At 36.5% G+C, this 19529-nt stretch overlaps 1 protein-coding gene across 1 annotated transcript; it reads right to left on the reverse strand.

The window, feature by feature from the left end:
• Nucleotides 1-1628: 1628 nt before the first annotated feature.
• On the reverse strand, nt 1629-15099 carry LOC148849331 (uncharacterized). Its single transcript, XM_088950695.1, has 9 exons — nt 14990-15099; nt 14422-14544; nt 12983-13063; nt 12769-12857; nt 12556-12630; nt 4237-4295; nt 4092-4151; nt 2250-2438; nt 1629-2153 (listed from the first exon to the last, which is right to left on the reverse strand). The coding sequence occupies exons 2-9, from the start codon at nt 14542-14544 to the stop codon at nt 2065-2067; spliced, it is 765 nt and encodes a 254-aa protein (XP_088806821.1). The 5' UTR covers nt 14990-15099; the 3' UTR covers nt 1629-2064.
• Nucleotides 15100-19529: the final 4430 nt, after the last annotated feature.

Genomic DNA, 19529 nt, shown 5'->3' on the forward strand with positions numbered 1-19529 from the left:
TCTTCTCTTCTCTCTTTCATATACACACATCATGTAGAAACACATTGAAGATGTTGGGAAAGTTTATCTAATTTTCTAGTCAAAAGTGTTATAAGTTATTACCTTACCGACAAAATCCATATGGGGTAGATGGTAGATGCAGTTGTGGAGCAATCTACATTGTGTTTTCTCTTTCCAATCAAAAAGAAATTGAAAGTGAAAGAACCCTTTCATGCGAGTTTTGGATAATGCCAAAAAGATCTTCTTGCCTGTCATTCTCTCCATTGAATATGCAATCAAATATCTTGTCTTCATTATTCTATTCATGCTCGATATGATGAAACTTAAGAAGATATAGACGTTCCTATAATTGAAACCTAAAAACTTGTTCACAGACCAGAAACATGGAATGTGACCTCTTGCCAACCCAAATATTCATGGATTTTAAAACTGAATTGGTCAGGGGTCCAGTTACTGGTTCAAACGGTCCAATCGTTTAATCCAAAAGGATAGCCCATTCTGACCAAAAAAAAATTGAAAAACAATCAAAACCATTCAAATGGTTAACTAGTCGGTTCAGCGGTTTATTAACCAAAATCAACGATTTTGGAGAAAATGGAACCAATCAGGTGACCAGTTCCCGATTTTTCCAGTCCGATTATTTGGTCCGATTTAGTTTTAAAAACCATGCAAATACCTTCAAATATCAAATCCCCATAAAACCTAACAAAAAGTGGTTTGTGTTGGGGCATATTCCAGGGTTTGGGGACTGTAAACAAGCTTTTAAGTTTAAATTAATTATAGGAATATCTATCTCTGTTTATGTTTCATCGTATCATGTAGGAATGGAATAATCTAAGACAAGATAGACAGGTGAAGAGAATAGAAATTAGTAGTTGCAAGTTACAACTTGCAAAGCTCTTCAGAGTTCAGATTTCATAACCTAAGCCACACGCATGTGAGGTAAGGGAAATTGCAAATTTCCTATCGATAGACTCGTCCTAAGCAGAGGTGGACGACTCAGACTTCTTGGCATAAAATACACAAATAAAAAAGAAAAGACTGGATAGATTATGAAATAGTAATTAGGGTTCATTTGGTTCACAGCTAGAATTGAAATCAGAATGATCTATTCTCATTATCTCAGTCTATTTGATTCAGATAAGAATGGAAATGGGAATTGGATAGTAAAATGGGATTTCATTCCAATGGTCATTCCCTCAAATCAGGGAATGCCATTCCAATTGAATAGAAATGAGATTCCAATTCTGTCCAACCAAACAGTAAGAATCAGAATAATCCATACAGATTTCAAACCCCTATTACCCTCAAACAAAATGGGGCCAAATTGCACTCTAGGTCATTTGGCCCTTGGTTGCTTCGCAATAAACGACTAAAAATGTGTTTGTTTCCTCTTAATTCTTATCACTTTAGAGGAATCTTCTAACTTTAAAAGAAAATTAATTGTTCGTTTCCTCATATCTCTTCTATTTTAAAATACAATCATACAATTTTTTTATTTTCCAATGATATTCAAAAAAATAAACAAAAACTCTCATATATGAAGTCAAAATAGATATTTGATAATTTTCAAAATTCAAAATTCAAAACAATATTTTCTACAATTCAAAATTCAGAGAAAAGAAAAGTTCACCAATACCAATGTACCTTTTAATGTAATTATTGCACTTTCAGATGTCAAACATCAATGCGAACAAGCTAAGAACATTTTCAATTGAACAAGTCAATTTAACCAAAACGAATCACCTAAGATGATAAAAAAAAAAAAAACAAATGAATGAATGTACTGCTCGGTTAGCAAATTTCTACAACAAAGTCAACGAGAAATCCTAAACCACCTACAAAAACACGTCGACGTTGCCGTCCTACGATGGCTTCATCAAATACAGGGTTTACATTTAAAGTTGCTACACAATACATCCTATCCTATCACAAATGGGATGATAAATTAAAAATAGTAGCGGAGAAAAATTAAAAGATAAGAGAAAAAATGGAGCAGGCATCCAATCCAGCATATAAAATGCAATAACTTGCAATCGGGATCAATACATTGGAGGGAGCAAGTCAAGCGCCTCCAGCAACTACATGGATCGGCCCATTGGATTGAATATTACGGCCTCTTCCACGATTCTGTCCCCTCCAACGGCCACGCCCTGCGATCAAATAAAAGTCAGACACCGAGTTTTCTAATGAGCAATTAACATCGAATCAATAAACCCCGTGAAGAAGGGAGAATAGCACTACAGTACCTCGGCCTTGAACAGGTGGTTCATGGTTGTTGACTACTGCTTCTTGTTGGGTATCAGCCGGGGCACCGTAATTGTATCCTCCCCTTCCACGCCCACGGAAGCCACGCCCTCTTCCACGACCCCAGCCCCTATAGCTTCGACTTCTGTCCCAACCTCCATCTCCGTATTCACCAGACACAAATCCGTTCCCTGAAATAAAATGCACCAGTCATGTCAGCATATCATCAGAACACTACTCTTTCAACAAAACAATATTGTATCTACGGGAAAATGTCTTTTTCAAACTCAGTACGTACTTAATCAACTATTGCTTAAAACTATCAAAACGGTTCACATTATATGATTGAATGGACAAAGTGTTGATTGCTTATGAATCTGTAACTACAGGGATTCTAATAACTCTACGTGACTCTTCTCTTGAGTATGATTATTCAACTTTAATAATCATTGCCTCTACATTTGCCCATGTTAAGGGTATATGTGCCTTGGAACAAACCAATCTAACCAGTCCATAGTAGGATATGCATTCCTGTTTGTGACATTTAAGGGCTTGAACTTTAAACTGGAACATTTTAGTACCCTGAACTGGAAATATACACTTTTAAGTCCAACTCTGTTAAAAATGACGTGACAATGAGGGCAAGACTACAAAAATGACCGTGTTTAGATTCTCTTTAGCTCACTGAACTTTGATTTCTCTTTTTTTTCCCATATGAAGCCATCTCTATACTTATTTTCAACAATGAATAAAAGCATTTGGATGAAACAACAAAGAATAATGAAAAACAAAAAGAAAATCTGAATATGGGCATTTTTGTAATTTTACCCCACTGTAAAGTCAGTTTTAACAGAGTTGGACTCAAGTGTATACTTCTAAAAGTTGAAGGTACTAAAATGTTGCACTTGAAAGTTGGGGCCCTTGGTACAAGATACCTATCTGTAATTTGCCCTATTAATAATATAGATCCATGTTAGTAATAGTATATTAATAGTAATATCTAAGCATCCATACTAGTAATATCTCTCAATTCTCTTAAAACACTAATTTTTTTAGGCTAGTAGACCTGTTCATGGGCCGGGCCGGGTTTTGTACATGTATCAACAGAATACACTCAGGTGTGAGCCCGAGCCCGGCCTCATATAAAGCCCAAAGCCCGGGCTCGAGCCCAAGCCCGACAAAAAATTTGAAAACATAATTTTTTCTTTTTTTATTCAATAAAAAGTGTTTTATTTATATTAAAAACCTTCAAAACTCAAAAATAATAAACATCTCACTATTACTTGGAAAAAAAAGAGAACAAAGAAAAAATATTGTATATATTTTTTTATTAAATAAAATATATTTTTATTATTTAATATACTGTATCAAGTCAGGCTCGGGCTCGGCCCAGCCCAAAAAAAGTCAGGCCCGATTAGGCCTGAGCCCAAGCCTGCATGCCTAAAATTATGACCATGCCCGACTTAATAACAAGTCGGGTCAGGCCAGCCCATTGGGCTACCCGGCCCATGCACAGGTCTATAGGCCAGTGGTTTGGGCACATCCCATTTTTTAGAGGCATACTTCTAATCATTAGTCAAATAATACTAGTAATAAAAGGCAAACAGTAGTTTCCATGTCTTTTCACTAGGGATGTGCCCATTTTATCAAAATGGGGTATGCCCAAATCAGTTCCATTTAATTGATTCATCACTAAGGGAAAGGAGAATACACTCATAGCAAAATGGGGTATGCCCAAATCACTGGACACAGCAAGCGAGCCTAGTTTAGTATCATTGCAAATAATTTGGACAATTCTCTAGTAGTTTGTAACTGTAGTGCGAATACACTCATAGCAAATATACCTCTAGCCCTTCCTCTTCCTCTACCACCACGTCCCCTTCCTCGACCACCAGGTGAACCATCTACATTCCAAAAAGATGTCACAGGATATTGGGGCATTGCTAACCTAAGAATAGAATATAACAAAATATAGAACTGCATTACCACCTTCATATTCATATTCTGTCAGTGCCTTCACCTGATCAGCTGGTAAAGGGGGCTGGTACCTGACAAAGATAATGATATGCATAAGTAGTGACAATTTGTCCTTTTTTTAGGAAAATAGAAAGCGGACATTAATAAATATTCAGATAGCAATTACTCCTGCTTCAGTTGATAAATAATGATCAGTTTTTAGAGTTAACCGGTTAAGAAAGGAACTTGAGACGACAATCAAAGCATTTCTTGACTTCATAAATAACTAATCATTTGCATTAATCTCTAAACTCTTATCATCTAGAAGCAAAAGAACACACAGAGAGTAAGAATGAAATCATTATCAAAGGAACCGACTCAAACAAGTGACAAAATGGGAGAAAGTAGACTAAGATGGTTTCGTCACGTGCATAAAAGACCACGTACAGCACCTTTAAGAAGTGATCTGACACAACTTGAAGGGGCTAGAAGGGCTAGGGGAAGACCCCAAGGGACATAAATTGAAGTGGTAAGAAATGATTTAACCACTCATAATTTAAAAATAAACATGGCATTAAACAGAACAGAATGGCAAAACAGGATAATGTAACTGGCCTCATATAGTTGGGACAAGGCTTAGTTGATGGCAATAATAGGAAGCACTAAAATACATATAGTGCCCAATATATAATAAAGCAAATCAAGCACCATTTAATTTATTTTGACCAGATTTATGCATTAAAGAAGTATTGCTCATGCAGATCATACAAGGAATAAGGTATTACAGCCCACTGGGCCAATTTGCTTCCTGAAATGCTCGAGTTATGACCTTGTAGCCATGTAGGTACCAAGAGGATCATCAAATTAGCAACTACCTAGCCATCTCCAATAAAATTCTGAAGCAATTGCATCTTTGGAGTGACTTAAGCATGGATAAATTTATTTATTTTGAACCTAGTAAAAATTATTTGACTATGTTCCTACTGTCCTATAAGACCTCCAAAACATTGTAAAAATTAAAACTGGCTTCATCATTAAACAATACTCAGATTGATATACATCCTCAAAATCTCCATTTCTACTATCACCAAAGTTACTTTTGAGAAATATAGGCACAGGACTCACTACGATACAGATATGCCAATGGCCCAGTAATTGAGATGGTCACTCAATCTTCCCTCCCAGACCCTGATAATGTGTAACATGTAATACCAAAAAAGACACAAGGAAAGAATCCAATGAGAAATACATCACTTCTCCAATTCCTACACTGATTTCAAATTTTTTAGGTGATTGGACATTGGTATTTTTTGAGTTTTTAAATCCATTTTCTATGTTATTGATGTCTTAAGAGTTGGTTAAGTTTCAATTTTCTATAAAGCTACTAGTTTTACTAAATATCAAAATTACTATTTAAAAATAAAATCGTGATTTTTTTTGAGAAAAAGTTAACTTTATTCAAAAGGAGAGGTACATGAGGCGATGTACACAACAGATAAAACTCTCAGAAAATTACAAAGGCATAGAGCTATCACTAAAGAGAAAATCCCTGTAAGCACCAGATTTAGCTAGACTATCAGCTTCAGAGTTTAGCTCCCTCGGAATCCAGACCACCTGGCCACTTAAAGAGGCCCAAGGCCCACTGTCAGGACTAGAAAGCCAGTTATGGTGTTGGCTGAATCTCCTTTAATGGTAAGACTTTGTAAACCCATGTCTTGTGCAATCCAGATGCCAGTTAGAGCTGCCAAGACTTCTGCCTTTGTTAACGAGGCAATTCCAATTGGCCCACTAAAAGCCCAACTGATACCATTTCTATTTCGAATTACACCTCCAATAACCTCTGTACCTGGGTTTCCAAAAGCACTCATATCAAAATACAAGGTCGTCTCGCCCTCCACATCAGATCTAAAGTTACAAGTAGTGTTGAACTGTATTTGTTTAGTGTGAAAGAAATTTACAGTGTTTCTTTCAAGGTCATCAAAAGGGACACCTCTGAAATGAGATGAGCTGGAAATCTAGGAAGCATCTGTAACATATTAGAGATATCAGCTCCTCAAGGTTTTTTGTTCTGTTGTTAAAGACCCTGCTGTTTCTCTCTTCCCAAATGCTCCAGAAAATAGCATGAGCAGCAAATTGCCATAAGATTTTCCCACTTTTGCTTAATCCTCTTCCTGACCATTGCCTTAAGCAATCAGCCACATTTTCAGGGAAAACCCAGCTGTACTGAAACAAAGATAGAAAGAAGTTACAGCATTTTCTAGTTTCCTCACAGTGGAGCAGAATATGGTTGGTGGATTCCCTAGCTTTAAAGCAGAAGCAACAGCCATGTGGAGATAAATAATACCTGCCATGGTTCATTTTCTGAAGGAGGTCAAAAGTGTTGATTTTCTTTAAACTGGCTTCCCACACAAAAAAACATACCCCGGTAGGGATATGAGCACACCAGATTCTCTTGTAGGGGTATTGATCATTAGTTTGTTCTTCCCTAACTAAAGCTTTGAAGCAAGATTTGGTTGAAAACTTACCTGATGGGTGAAGGGTCCAAACACGAAGGTCAGGGGAATTTTGTGAGAGGTAGACCTCTCTCAGGGTGTCCAAGAAGCTAGAGTATTCACTAATTTCTGGATCCCTTAGAGGTCTCCTAAGGGTTAGATTCCAGTTGAAGTAAGGAGGGGAGGGGGTAAAACCTAGGATATGGAAGCTTCTTGGTTTAAGGTAAGGCTGAATAGGCGAGGGAATGAGTTAGCTAAAGTAGAATTACCCAACCACAGAGGTCCAAAACTTAATTCTGTCACCCTTTCCCACTTTATATCTGATAAAGGATATGAAAAAATTGTAAGTCAAGAGTATACCTTTCCAAGGGTGGGTGTCTTTGATTCGATTCAAGTGAAGCTTGCTATCCCAACCATTGGTGTGTTCCCGTCTTTGCTAGCGATTACAGCAGTCTATAGTGCAATTGGCTCTAGAGGAAATCGCCACAACAATTTACCAAGAAGAGCCGTGTTTCTTTCTTTCAAATGACCTACTTCCAAATCTCCATTCTCCTTTGGTTTGCTAACCTGAGACCACTTCACAAGGTGTGAGTGTTAGACAGTGTTGTATGCCCTTAACTTCAATCAAATTGATGTACTTTATGAGTTTATTGTAAATGAATAAAAGTGCATATTTGATTCATGTTCCCTTGGTATGTTTCTGTGTAATACCCTTAAACTGGACACTTAATGAGACTCGTGTTAGTTTAGAATGTTCACAGCCAGTGGGTCGGTCTGAGGAGACCTATCCTGACAAGACTGACACTGTGGTGCCACCAAGTCGGTTGGGGTGGCTTGTCTCAGCTATCGAGGTGAGACCCTAGGCACATACAATGTGGGATTAATTGAATCTTTGAATTGGACCAGATTTCCAGTATTGCCCTGGACCTTGGAGTTTGATAAGCAAAACTGGAAAGTTACACCCGACCCCTAGACTCGATTATGATACTGCACTAGGTGTCGGATTGGGCTGTCTTTGATATACCAATCAGTGAGATCCTTAGCGGGGGTCAAAACCTGGGTATGTTGGGACAGTCTGAGAAATCATCCGAGTGGTGATCATAGTGACATGATCAGCCCCTTTGTCGGACAAAGGTAATGATCGAGGATGCACTCTCACTGGTGGAAACCAAGACTACCGACAGCCGATTTCAATCGAGATTTGTTTTGCAAAATATATTTTATATGAGATATAAAAAGTATATATTATGGTTTTGAAATGTTTACAAAAGGTTTTAATTCCCGGGATCCATACTTGAAAGAGTGCAACACTGTTCCTTGCAGCCGAGGGAGAGGTCCTCTCTTGTCGGGCAGTGTATGATTATTATGGACTGAGAGGTTAAGTGTAAGGCCATTGAGGATAATACCTGATGGGCTAATCTTGCATCTACCCACAGTCCCTGGGTGTTACAAGGTGGCTTGGCCCAGGGACCACTTAGGGTAAGTGTTGGGCCCATAGAGCCCATCTGATGGGTTTTCAGGGGGTGCATTGTCCATAACAATGTATTGGGCCAGGCCTTGTAACAAAGGCTGGGCTGAACCCATGTAGTTGATGTGTAAATCAATGTTTGGGTCCCACGCCATACAAGGAAGCCCAACTGGGCAGCAATTTGGAAGGCTTAATGAATACATAACCCTTAATGGGCCTTAAGCCCATTTCGAACTGGGCTAATTTGAGTAGTCTTTAAGGGGCGAATTCTGAGATAAGATCAACTAATAGGATTGAGCCCACACCCTATCCACTCAGAGAGTCCAAGATCTAAATGAGATTTAGATTTGGAAACTTCCTAATTAGATTAGGAGCTAGCTGATCTAATCTGCAGATAAGATAAGGATTATCCCTTATCTTAAAGGGACTTCTAATCCAGCTATGATTTGGGTTAGCAACTCCTAATGGGACTAGGAGCTGATCCCTTTAAGTCTATAAAAGGAAGAGGGGGCGGCAGCCTTTAGACATCCAAGAGACTCACCAGCAATAGTCTTGTCTTTAGAGCTGAGATCACAGAAGAGAGAATTCTGCACCCTGCAAATACTCTCTAGCCGCCTCCTTCCTGCAGCCGCTGCCTATTGCAGTTCGATCTCCATTCCTTGGGGTAAATCAAGATTGGATCTTGATTCCAATCTTTTGGAGAAAAGATTGGTAGAAGTTGCATTCACAAGCCATCCAGGTGATTCTTGAGAATAATCAAGTTCTTAGGAAGGACACTGTTGATTCTGCTCCACATTGCACTGCGCCATCTTCAATGGGAGCAGATTTTGGTTTCTACCTTGGGCATGAACACCTCCATTGAGAGATATTGTTTCTCTGTATCATGCATTATCTCTCTCTCCTCCTTTTGGTTCAGATCTGGTTTAGTTTATGATTCAAGAATGATCATTGAAAATATGATTTTCTAAATAGGGAATTCGATTCCAGTTGAAGGGAAAGAAATATTTTTGAAATTCGCCCTCCTTTATTCCGCAATCTTGGGCGTCCATATGATGGATTCCCTATCCCTTCAGTGAGCCCCTTCCCCCATCCTCCCCAAATAAAGTTTCTCTGAAGTTTTTCTAACTAAATGGCTATCTTGTTAGGCATGCGGAAGAAGGAAAGCTGGTAGGAGGGGAGGTTTGCCAAGGATGATGCTCTAACTAGAGTGAGCCCCCCCCCCCTTTTGACAAGTAGTTCCTTTTCCATGTTGCTAGTTTCTTCTCACATTTTTCTAGAATTGGATCCCAAAAGTTTTGATTTTTCGAGTTCCCTCCAAGAGGCATCCCCAGATATGAGAAGGGGAGATTCTCTACTTTGCATCTCAAGATCTTTGTGAAGCTAATCAAGGATTGAGCCTCTACTAGATGTATGCCAGCAATACTGCTCTTTGAGAAGTTTACTTGCAATCCCAACATCCATTCAAAACAAGTGATGACCCTTCAGATTTGACACATAAACTTCATCAGCTTCTAGAAAAAAGGATAGTGTCATCAGCAAACTGAAGATGAGATATTTGGGTGACTTCATGTCCAACTTCAAATCCTCTCAATAGTCCAAGAGAGATTGCCTTATTCACCAGTTGGCTGAAAATTTCTATGACTAGAGCAAAAGGCAATGGGGAGAGGGGGCATCCTTGTCTTAGGCCTATGTTGGCATTAAAGTATCCTTTTGGCTGCCCATTTACTGAGAACCAAGTGGAACTTATGCATCCCTCAACTCACTGAATCCGCTTGTTTCAAAAACCCACTATTCTCATAGTTTCCATGAGGCACTCCCAATCTACTTTATCATATGCTTTTTCCAAATCGAGTTTCACAATCACACCTGGTTTGCCATTCAGCTTCCTCTCTTCAACGCATATGCTTGCTATTAGAGTGTTGTTGATTATTTAACGCCCTTTGATGAAAGCAAATTGATTCGGGGATATGATTTCACCTAAAACTTTCATCAATCCTTCAGCTAGAAACTTTGCTAAAATTTTGTACACTCCCAATCAGACTAATAGGTCTATACTCTTTTGGTTCTAAAGTACCCTTTCTCTTGGGAATCAGGCATATGAAATTGGAATTGTTTCCTTTGTTTACAATGGCTGAATGATAGAAATCATTAAATACTTGTAATAAATCTGAATTAATGATGCTCCAACATGTATGGTAGAATAGAATTGGGAAGCCATCAGAGCCAGGGGCTCTATCTTCGTCCATGCTACCACTTATGGGTTTTTGTAATTTCTAGTTTCTTTACATTTAGTTTAGTTTTAGTAAGATTAGTAATGAGTTAAACAAAATTATTCAGGAGTAAGCCCCTATTTGAGTGTCTCCATATGCTACCACTTATGGGTTTTTTTAAGTAATAAACTAGTTAGAAGAATAGAACTTGCCTGGGATCAGTTTTTGAGTCAAAAATTGAAGATAGAGTCATTGTAATTGAAAAAAAAAAAGTTGATTTGATGGATAAAAGTCTGGAACTCTGGATTAGCAAACCTTGATTGTAGTCAGATATTTTTCTTTTGTTTCTCTCTTCATTCTTCTTCATGGCACAAATCTGAATGGAATGGCGAAACAGGATCCATGTAGCCAACCCCATATAGTTGGGACAAGGCTTACATGATGATTATGACTTGATTCTTCTTCTAAGCATTTTATATCTTTGCTGCTTACTCTAACAGCTATATTCTTCATCCTTGTTCACTTTTTGATAACTAGAAAGCTTTTTCATCCCTAGCTTCTTCACCCATATTCTTCATCCTTGCTCACCAACATCACCTTTCTTCACCCTAGAAAGTCCACCATCAGATTTTAAAGTCATAGGACCCCTACCTATCCTACATCACATTGTATCTCAATCTGGTTACAAGTTCCAATGCTGATTTCACTCTTTAATTGGGCAACTTTCTCATTGAGAATGTCAGGTATGCAACAGAGAAACAGATAGATACCTTGGAACAGTTTCACCAAATCAACATTAAACCAGTAAATACCAAAATCTCTGTACAACCAAAAGGCTGTGACTAATGAGATAGACAATAAATATTTTAGTTGTTTCATAAATCAACATGACACTGACAGCATGATACCTAAAATAATTATAACACCACTCAGAAGATGGCTACCAATTTCTTCAATATCCAGTTTACATATAAAAGATAACATATTAATCATCTATTGGGATTCTTTGCTTAAAGGAAACAGCACAAAAACGGAATAGTAAAACTGCAAAACCTACTCCAGATCCACCTAGATATTTTCCTGTCAAACACTACCAAGAAGCACTTTGTAATAGAACTTAGTCTCTCCCAAAATGAAAGTTGAATCATACCCAATAGAGGCAATTTCCAACTATCTTGTTCAGAAACAGTATTATGCACACATTATGCACATTAGATTATTTCCAATAGATAAAGAGAGGGTAAGGAATGAAAAGTGCATGATACTCGCAAGGAATAGATTCAACTCTTCTAAATACTAGACTAACTAGCAATGTTAACTTAGGAAATGGTAACAGTGGTGGTTCCAAATCATAAGTCGCAAGAAAGGTTCCTTATCTGCACTCGAACAATCAAAAATAACAATGATGGAGATTCATCAAAGGGTCACTCTTCTAAATACTAAACTAACTAGCAATGTTAACTTAGGAAATGGTAGCAGTGGTAGTTCCAAATCATAAGTCACAAGAAAGGTTCCTTATCTGCACTTGAACAATCAAAAATAACAATGGTGGAGATTCATCAAAGGGTCTAAAATACATGTGCTTAACTAAACAAACCGCCAAAATCTGTGGCATTTCTTTTCCCACTAGATTACTCAAAAAGAATGCATTAATGCCAGTTCACCTGGGAAGCTAGAAGCCTAGAGATTTCACTATCACCTTGAGCACCTCTTACATGTGCTTAGCAATACAAACCATCAAAATCTCTGGCATTTCTTTTCCCAGACTACTCAAAAAGATTGCATTAATGCCAGTTCACCTGGGAAGCTAGATGCATAGAGATTTCGCTATCACCTTGAGCACCTCTTTCAGACAGACTAAAAAATTGGCAGATTCACAAGCTAGAAGAGTACACATATTTTGCACGGAGGTTCTATACACCAAGTTAAGGAACTAGTTATAATCTATCAGATTTCTATGTTGCATGGGGGAGGATACAAGGTTGCCCTCACTCCTTGGGATTTTTTTGGGGGGAGTGTGACTGTTTATTTTCTTTATTATCTTCTTATTTTGATAATTTAATAAGGTTTCTGATCAGTTAGTGATTAAAGAAAATAATCAAATCTAGATAAATACAAAATGTAGTGAGCCTTGATAACATGAAGTAATGCAAGTATAGATAATAAACCAATTCAAACTCACCCAATAGATGACTTATCGAGCTCCTTCTTTGAAAGGGTGATTGTAATCATTGAGACATGCCTAGTGGTTTCAAGACTGTAATGAAAAGAAGAGCCCTTATGAGAACCAAAACAGGACCAAAGAACAGAATAGGCATGATGAACACCATGGTGCCTATCGTGACTATCAGAATACAGCCTTTCAGGCTCAAGACAAGGTTCAAAGTGCTCTTACGGAAGGAGGCCTTCTTCTAGGGGCTCCCAAGTATCAGTTATGTCAGTGGAACCAATTGATGTATTCTGATGAAGACCAACAATTCTTCTCTGTTTTATAGGTAATAGTAAGTATACAACTCCAAAAGAAAATGGAGACAAATAAAAAAACAAGCCTTCCATGCTTGAAATAAGAATCTCGGATCATTCTTGACTGATAATATCAAGTAAACTACCTTAATTAGCTCCACAATCATTACAGTCTTGTTGATAGCTCTTCCCATTGCCTTGAAGACAATTTCATTTGATCCTTTCTCCTGTCAAGATGCAAAGCACACTTACATCCAAAAAAAAGCATGATAAAGATAAGGCATCCCTTGATCTCAAGAATGGGGAAAAAAGGAAAGCATCTATATAACTGACGCTAGATTTCCATAATAAAGTGATGGATTCCATACATGGAACATTTCATTTTTTATTGTTCATACGTGGAACAGTTTACTTCAGATGCGCAACTTCTTTTTAATATGGTTATTGAAATCAAGGAACAATAATCAAGATATGTAAAGCAACTACAACTAATAAATAAAACTAAATAATACAGTTAAAAAATACAATGGACAAAGTCATAGTTTTTTTAATCAACACAAAGTTATAATTTCCAGATGTTGTTAAAGTTCTTCATGCATGATTGCATACATAATGCAGACAAACAAATTTGAACATATTCGGTATGGAACTTGTTAACTGCTTACTGCATTCATAAGCTATATAACATACACACTTCATTGCATGGAATAAATTTGACTTTTTATAACAGCACAAGCTTTTAAACAATGCCATGAAGATCCTAGATGAAATCATATGCACGTCACTAAAAAACAGGCATATTTGAATACCAAGAGCAACCATCCATTTGGTGGCCCATATTTTTGAAGTCCCATCTTCTGAAAGTGGGTACCACTAGGCTATCAAGAGCACATGTAGTCAGAATGTCAGCATGATACAGGACAATTCACTGACCACCAACATCGATAATACTGCTTCACTGGTACTACTTCCAGATTTTTTTTCTATAAATATCTTTCATGTTATCTTCTCTCTGCCTTAGAAAACACAGAAAAAGGTTTTATCTTCATTTTGGCATTCACCACAACAAATTCATTATTCATTTTCAGATACTCATAGTATCTATATCTTTCTTCTGAACTTCTTTTTTTTTTTTCTTTTTGTGCATTAGCATTCTTTTTAGTTTATTATCTTGCACCGCACATTATCAGATACAACATTAAAAACATTTTAAATTGCGTTCTTTTACAACGAAAACTTTAGGTTGTGTTTGGTTGCAGTGCAATATTATTGGCACTAATACAAATACATGGGAATGCAAATCCTAGATTAATTTTTCTTAGGGTTTTACTTTATTCTGCTTCAGGTCTTATTTTACTTCATTAATAATGCAATCAAATAAAGTAAGGTAAATTTTGAAACAAAAATAAATCAGAATTTGCACTCAGATCATTTGCACTATCATGGTTTTGCATCAGTGCAAATAAATTTGCACTACAACCAAATGAAACAATAGTTTCAGATAAATGGCTTGAACAGACGCACAACCTTGCATTGTCTTATTTAAATTTAAATAAACAGGAAAATAGAAATGGATACAGGTTACCTGAAGTAGACTCGTGGCATATGTGATATAGCTCCTCATCCTCCCTTGAGTCGTAATCCGTATCTCATTCTCGTTTATTGGTGTTTCCGCTTTTGGCTTCTCCACTCTCTGGTACCGATCCATCTTCTCCACATTAACAAAGAAAAAGAAAATAAGTAAATGACTTTGTAAAAGCACAACCATTCCTGCAACTAATCCAATACTTCTCCTCCATTGAAGAGTAATGCAGAGATGCAACATTAAAATTGACGGGAAAAAGAAAGGAAAACCCATTTCACAATTAATATTGTGCAAAACTCTTTTTTATCAGTTGAAAAATCAAATACACTCGCCCACAAAAGGATAAAAATGCAATTAAAAAGGAAATGGGTTTCAGATGAAGAATCAAAACCGTGAATTAAAAACCCAAGAAATATTAAAACCATATGTACGAAGATTCAATGCATGAAGCAGAACTAGGGTTTAGGTCGATTTAAAAAGGGAAAAAATAGTAAAAATAAAAATGTTGCAAGAGAAAATGAGAGCGAATGGAGCTTCTCTCTCTTTTTTCTTTTTTTTTTCCCTTTACCTTCTAAGTATAATAGTTTCGGAACAGTGGATGCTCCGCAAACAGCCCTCTTCTCTGGCTTCGTTTCTTCTTTACCGCCCTAACCCTCGTGCCCTTCTCCCATCGTTTATATAGCACCAGCCCTCCGCCCTACTACAATCTTCAGCCGCTGTGCTTACCGGTTGAACCGATCTTTCATCCGAGTCGAATCCGAACCGTAAGTTCATAAACCCCTTAGTTAGAACCATTCCTCCAGAACAGACCGAATCGTAGAGGGAAACATGTCCCACTAATTGGGTCAGGATCAGATTTTGCTTTTTCCAGACAAAAATGACCCTACTCTGATACCTCTCTTCTTCGTAATTAAATTATAACATTATCATGTTATTCGTTTCCAAATCTGTCAATTTTGTAGGCTAAGGGCTGCAATCGAGTCAAGCCGAGTCAAATTTTGGCACGTATTGATTCGATGTTTGAGGTTGAGTTTAATTTTAACTATATTTTCTAATTTGAACTCGGTTTGAATGGGTTAAAATTTGAGTGGAAAGTTTGAAAATTAATATATTTTTATATTCTATAATATATATATACATATATGTAGTTTTCCGAATTTTCCAGCCAAATTTTTAATTGATCGAGTTAAAGCTTGAATACTAATCAAGCTTACCCAAAGGTTCTATCTCAATTCAATTACAGTCTGAAGGTGTTCAATATACAATTCAAACCACCAAATCACACTGAACCAAACCGCAATTTGCAGTTTGATTTATTATAAACTTAAAACGGTTTAGTTTGGTTTTCTGAATCTTAAAAACTAAACCAAATCATAAATCGTATAGCAATATAAATACACACATAATAACATATATAATATATTTTATATAATTTAAAAATATACAATAAAATAAATTATCGAAACATTCACTCATTCAAACCCAAATTAACATATCAATTAAAATGATTCAATGATTTTATAGTGACTAAAACGCAATATTTATCATTTATGCAAGCATATATGTGGCCTCGGCCTTTTAATTGGATTATACTGAATGGAAGGACCTAAATCGTATTAAACCGTAATAAAGTGGTTTAATTTGGTATGAAAAATGTCACCACATTTTACTAGTTTTGGTCTTGGTCTGAGATCTATTCTAAATCGCACCGAACCAAACTATCGGGTCGGACTGGATTTATTGTAATCCGGATCAGACCATCACACTGACAGCATTCACAGCAATATTGGTAACCGTGGTGCAAAGTTTAAAGGTCATGCCCAGAAGGCAGCAGCCTATGAAAAAAAAAAAAAAAATGAAGCTAAAAAGTTTACTTTGACTCGATCACGGAGGAGTTGAATTTGAAGTGGCAATTTCTGGTCCCGATCAAACCGCCCGTCTATACCAGTTTACTTTTGACTCAGTCGGAGTTCGGCCAATGGACCAACGCTGCGTCGAGTCGAGCCTAGATGGCTGTCCGAAAATCTGGGTGGCATTAGGCGGGGCCTGACCCGGTTACACTACCTAAGAGAATCATTTCTTTGACACGTGGCAAATTTTATTTGAAACCCGCGTGGCATGTCATGAATGTTTTTGATTAGATACTTAGGCTGCATTTGGATGTCATGTAAATCAATAATTGATGTAAATTTTATATTGGTTCGTTTTGTATGCATTTGAAAAGAGGGTGTAATTATTATCGATGTAAAATTACATCCTAGCTCAGTTTTGCATGGGTTTGGATGGAGTGTAATTTTACGTCGATAATCAATCTAAAACCTCATCAACTTTAAAGTTTTACATTGAACCAATGTAAAACTATAGTCATTTTATCGATGTAAAACTTTACACTTTTCCACCCATCACTATTTTCAAAAAAGCAACGGTCACTTTCTAGTTCAATATAAATTACACTAATGATATTTTACGATGATTCCAAATGCAACCTTAAGAATTGGGATGGTATTGGAGTATTTATTATTATTATTATTATTATTATTATTATTATTATTATTATTATTATTATTATTATCATTATTATTTAATTATGACATCAAGGGATTACATATTTGACCCTAAAAAGGTTGAATTGTTAGCTCATCACCAAATAGAAAAAAAAATTGCATTGTTTTTAAGTTTTTATCTTAAAACTTTACACTTTTCCACCCATCACTATTTTCAAAAAAGCAACGGTCACTTTCTAGTTCAATATAAATTACACTAATGATATTTTACGATGATTCCAAATGCAACCTTAAGAATTGGGATGGTATTGGAGATTTATTATTATTATTATTATTATTATTATTATTATTATTATTATTATTATTATTTAATTATGACATCAAGGGATTACATATTTGACCCTAAAAAGGTTGAATTGTTAGCTCATCACCAAATAGAAAAAAAAAATTGCATTGTTTTTAAGTTTTTATCTTATTTCTATCATCAACGAATCAATTGTTAATGGGGGTTAATACTTTAAATATATGACTTAATATGAGAAGGGTTTAAATGAGGAGAAAAAAGGATGTTCAAATTACATTTTTGTTCTTATAATTAGTGAGTAATCAAATCAAATTTTGGAGTATTTTGGTCAAACAAAAATTCTATGCTTAAATTAGGAGAAATATAGTACTTCATATTATATTTTGTGCGATCAGAGGGAAACAAAATTCATAAATAAGAGTAATCTAGTCAAGAAATGATTCAATAAATCTTAATGGGAGCTAATACCTTAACTATAAGATTTAATGAAAGGGATTTGAATAAGAAGAAAAATAGTTGTTCAAATTAGATTTTTGTCCTTATTATTTCATATTTAATTTATATTTAAATTCATTTTTTATTTTTTTATTTTTTTATTTATAAAAATACTAAATATTGCAATATGAGGCCCAAAAAAGCTTTTTTTTCATGGAAATCATGGAGCCTTGGGACACATAGATTTTGAAAAATTATCCACCAAAATCTAAAAAAACCACCCGAATTAGATGTCTGATGCAAAGTTATGGCCTCTAAAAGTTTGTACATACATTAAATGTTCAACACGTGATCCGGTGATTGGGCTCAATGGGTCAATGATTAGACCACCCTGATCGAAAAGCTTTTGACTAGGTCAACAATTTTTTACCAAGTGCTAGGTTTCATTCAAACAAGACTTAAACTCTCTTAACTACGTGACAGTTCAAATGATTCAACTAGCAGGTTTAAAACAATGGATCGAACAACTCCAATTCAACTACATACACAAAGGTGATGTTTGGCATCAATGATGATTTCTTGAAAATCACTGTGATGTCGGATGGACATCAATGTTAGAGGAATTGAAGTTGAAATTTCTGTTTGGTTGGCTGATTTTGGTGATTTTCAGGAAATCAGCTTAAAATCGATTCTTGAAAACAACCCTTTTTCAGGGATAATTTTTTTTGGTAATTTCCTTATTTCTAGTTGTTTCCAATTTTTGAGGATGACATGGCATTGAATAATTACTCTAATACAAAAATAATCAACCCTTAAGAATCAGTACCAAATAAACTAAAAGACGATTTCTCAAAAAATGGCTTACATGAAATAGATGATACCAAATAACAATTTTTGGTGATTTTTCAAAAATCACCGATATCCAAAAACCATAATTGGCAAAGAGAAATCATCATCAATGCCAAACAATAATTTACCCTGCAAATACCGTTTTAACAATTGAAGGTAAAATCTTTGGACTACAAATAACGTTTACGGGAGATGCATGTAAAGATCAATTTTGTGAGGGGAAATCTGGTCAGCGTGAGGTGCGCTATGTGAGGAGCAAATCCTGGTTCTCCAAGCAACTCATTTCTATATGGGAGTTCACATTGCTATGACTGAATAGTGATTTATTACCAATAAAATGCTCTCAACCAAGGTTCAAAGTATCGACTTGTATTGGCCGATATGTATCATTCCGGGAGCTCCCCAATACGCCCTTTACAAAGGGTGTATTGGGGTTCTGACCGGTTCAGGGGGTGGAGGAGCCTTAAATCGGCCCACTTGAACCGGTTGTGAAAAAAAAAAGTATCGATATCGCCCATTACGCCCCTACCGGCATATCGGGCGTATCGATATTTTGAACCTTGCTCCCAATAGGGCAATGTAGGCATGCATTGGGAACATCTCAAGTTCACATCAGCGCCCCAAAGGGGTACTCCACAACACATACCAACCATGGAATTCAAATGTGCACCCCACAAATGCCCCATAGCATATCCCAACCATGTATTGGAAGCATCTCCCATTGACAACTTCAAGAGATGTTCCCAATGCACCCTGAGATGTGCATGTGGGGAATTTTAGGAGTGTAGATTTGATCTCCCAACCATGTATTGGAAACATCTTCTGATGATGACAAGTACAGGAGATAGATGTTCCCAATACACATTGAGATGTGCATGTAAGGCTCTGATGTGATCTCCAACATCTCCACAAATGTGCACCGTTGGGACAATGTTGAGGGTAGATTTGAACTCGCTATGACCTACTCTAGAAAAAAATTTGGTTGTTCATGAGTTTGGACGGACTCCCCACAGAGT

The sequence above is a fragment of the Nelumbo lutea genome, chromosome 6 (genome assembly GCF_056320005.1).
Source record: "Nelumbo lutea isolate HS-2025 chromosome 6, American lotus-T2T, whole genome shotgun sequence".
In the NCBI taxonomy this organism is placed as follows: Eukaryota; Viridiplantae; Streptophyta; class Magnoliopsida; order Proteales; family Nelumbonaceae; genus Nelumbo; species Nelumbo lutea.

Bases quoted from the DNA above. Each gene is read 5' to 3' on its own strand.
- LOC148849331 (XM_088950695.1), bottom strand. From the start codon at position 14,544: ATGGATCGGTACCAGAGAGTGGAGAAGCCAAAAGCGGAAACACCAATA. The intron at 12,631-12,768 runs GTAAGAGCACTT...TTTTCATTACAG, and splicing joins CTAGAAGAAGGCCTCCTTCC to TCTTGAAACCACTAGGCATG. The intron at 4,296-12,555 runs GTGAGTTTGAAT...TATCTTTGTCAG, and splicing joins CTCGATAAGTCATCTATTGG to GTACCAGCCCCCTTTACCAG.